Source organism: Triplophysa rosa, linkage group LG7 (genome assembly GCF_024868665.1).
Source record: "Triplophysa rosa linkage group LG7, Trosa_1v2, whole genome shotgun sequence".
NCBI lineage: Eukaryota > Metazoa > Chordata > Actinopteri > Cypriniformes > Nemacheilidae > Triplophysa > Triplophysa rosa.
The window spans coordinates 27,174,195-27,176,694 of NC_079896.1; the positions used below are offsets into that span (position 1 = coordinate 27,174,195).

Here is a 2,500-nt window from a genome sequence, read left to right on the forward strand (position 1 = left end):
GAGAGAGAGAGAGAGAGAGAGAGAGAGAGAGAGAGAGAGAGAGAGAGAGAGAGAAAGAGAGAGAGAGAGCGAGTGAGTGATGTACCCAGTTTGAGCAGCCAGCCCTCTCTGTCAGGATTGAAGAATGTGTGTGTCAGATCATTCCCATCATCCTCTGGGATCTTGAAGGGTTCATTATGAATGCTGTTGTACAGATTCTGATGAAAACAACAAGAGATTTTCAGGATGAGGATCATGTGACCAGCGAGGTCTGAATCTGATTGGCTGCTCACCGTCAGCAGGTCATCAGGCAGGTCGCTGCCATTGTTTATTCCTCGGTTCATGCTGATGAATCGTTCCAGTGTGGTTTTGTCCTTAACGTTGGGGTTGTGTAGACTCGTGTTCAGCATGATGATGGCAAATGACAGAATATAACACGTGTCTGAAGACGTTAAACACACATGAAGAACATCATTCAGAATGTAACGAAGGACTTCATGAAGTCAGAGAACGCAACTCACCTGTGGACTGAAACACACCCGGGTTACAGTTACAGTAGCGTGTGGCAAAAGCTTCCATCATACGGTCGATCTTCTGAGCTTCACCCGGCAGACGGAAACTCCATAAGAACTGCCTGAGAACCCACGGAGAAGAACATGAGCTCTTCTTCAACATCTGACTGCATGTCAACATGTGTTAGAGACCTTCTCACCGTAACGCCTGAACCAGGTTCAGATGTGAGAACTCGTGCAGGTCCACAAACGCTTTCAGGATCTGCAGGTTCATCTCCTCTCTGCACGTATCACAACATTCTCACATGATCTTATGAAGAACTCTAACACACAGAATAAAAACACTCCTCCTGTGTTTCACAGTGTTTGTGTATGTGTTTGTGTTTGTGTTGTGTTGTGTTGTGTTGTGTTGTGTTGTGTTGTGTTGTGTTGTGCTGTGTTGTGTATTGTTTGTGTTGTGTTTGTGGTTGTGTATTGTTTGTGTTGTGTTGTGTTTGTGTTGTGTTGTGTTGTGTAGTGTAATGTACTGTTGTGTTTGTATTGTTTGTGTTTGTGTTGTGTTGTGTATTGTTTGTGTTATGGTTGTGGTTGTGTTGTGTATTGTTTGTGTTGTGTTGTGTTGTGTTGTGTTGTGGTTGTGTTGTGTTGTGTTTGTATTGTTTGTGTTGTGTTGTGTTGTGTAGTGTAATGTACTGTTGTGTTTGTATTGTTTGTGTTGTGTAGTGTTGTGTTTGTGGTTGTGTATTGTTTGTGTTGTGTTTGTGTTGTGTTGTGTAGTGTAATGTACTGTTGTGTTTGTATTGTTTGTGTTTGTGTTTGTGTTGTGTTGTGTTGTGTATTGTTTGTGTTGTGGTTGTGGTTGTGTTGTGTAGTGTAATGTACTGTTGTGTTTGTATTGTTTGTGTTGTGTTGTGTTGTGTTGTGTTGTGGTTGTGTTTGTATTGTTTGTGTTGTGTAGTGTAATGTACTGTTGTGTTTGTATTGTTTGTGTTGTGTAGTGTAATGTACTGTTGTGTTTGTATTGTTTGTGTTGTGTAGTGTAATGTACTGTTGTGTTTGTATTGTTTGTGTTGTGTTTGTATTTGTGTTGTGTAGTGTTGTGGTTGTGTATTATTTGTGTAGTGTTGTGTTTTGTACTGTTGTGTTTGTGTATTATTTGTGTAGTGTTGTGTTTGTGTATTGTTTGTGTAGTGTTGGGTTGTGTTTGTGTATTATTTGTGTAGTGTTGTGCTTGTGTATTATTTGTGTTGTGTTGTGTTGGGTTGTGTTGTGTTTGTGTATTATTTGTGTAGTGTTGTGTTGTGTTGTGTTGTGTTGGGTTGGGTTGTGTTTGTGTATTATTTGTGTAGTGTTGGGTTGTGTTGTGTTTGTGTTTTTTGTGTAGTGTTGTGTTGTGTATTATTTGTGTTGTGTTGTGTTGTGTTGTGTAGTGTGTTGTTGTGTTGTGTATGTTTGTGTTTGTGTTTGTGTTGTGTTGTGTTGTGTATTGTTTGTGTTGTGTTGTGGTTGTGTTGTGTAGTGTATGTATGTTGTGTTTGTATTGTTTGTGTTGTGTTGTGTTGTGTTGTGTTGTGGTTGTGTTTGTATTGTTTGTGTTGTGTAGTGTAATGTACTGTTGTGTTTGTATTGTTTGTGTTGTGTAGTGTAATGTACTGTTGTGTTTGTATTGTTTGTGTTGTGTAGTGTAATGTACTGTTGTGTTTGTATTGTTTGTGTTGTGTTTGTATTTGTGTTGTGTAGTGTTGTGGTTGTGTATTATTTGTGTAGTGTTGTGTTTTGTACTGTTGTGTTTGTGTATTATTTGTGTAGTGTTGTGTTTGTGTATTGTTTGTGTAGTGTTGGGTTGTGTTTGTGTATTATTTGTGTAGTGTTGTGCTTGTGTATTATTTGTGTTGTGTTGTGTTGGGTTGGTGTTGTGTATGTGTAGTGTTGTGTTGTGTTGTGTTGTGTGGTGTGTGTGTGTAGTTTGTGTGTGTTGTGTTGTGTGTTTGTGTGTGTTGTGTTGTGTG

General features: G+C 39.1%; 1 protein-coding gene across 1 annotated transcript in view; it reads right to left on the bottom strand.

Annotated features, from left to right (window-relative positions):
• cyth4b (cytohesin 4b) overlaps positions 1-2,500 on the bottom strand; it is a 10,389-nt gene that overhangs the window by 4,311 nt on the left and 3,578 nt on the right. The window contains exons 4-7 of the mRNA XM_057338972.1: positions 692-772; positions 501-613; positions 273-421; positions 43-197 (exon numbers count right to left, since the gene is read on the bottom strand). Coding sequence (XP_057194955.1) covers positions 43-197; positions 273-421; positions 501-613; positions 692-772 — 498 coding nt within the window. The remainder of the gene's footprint in view (positions 1-42; positions 198-272; positions 422-500; positions 614-691; positions 773-2,500) is intronic.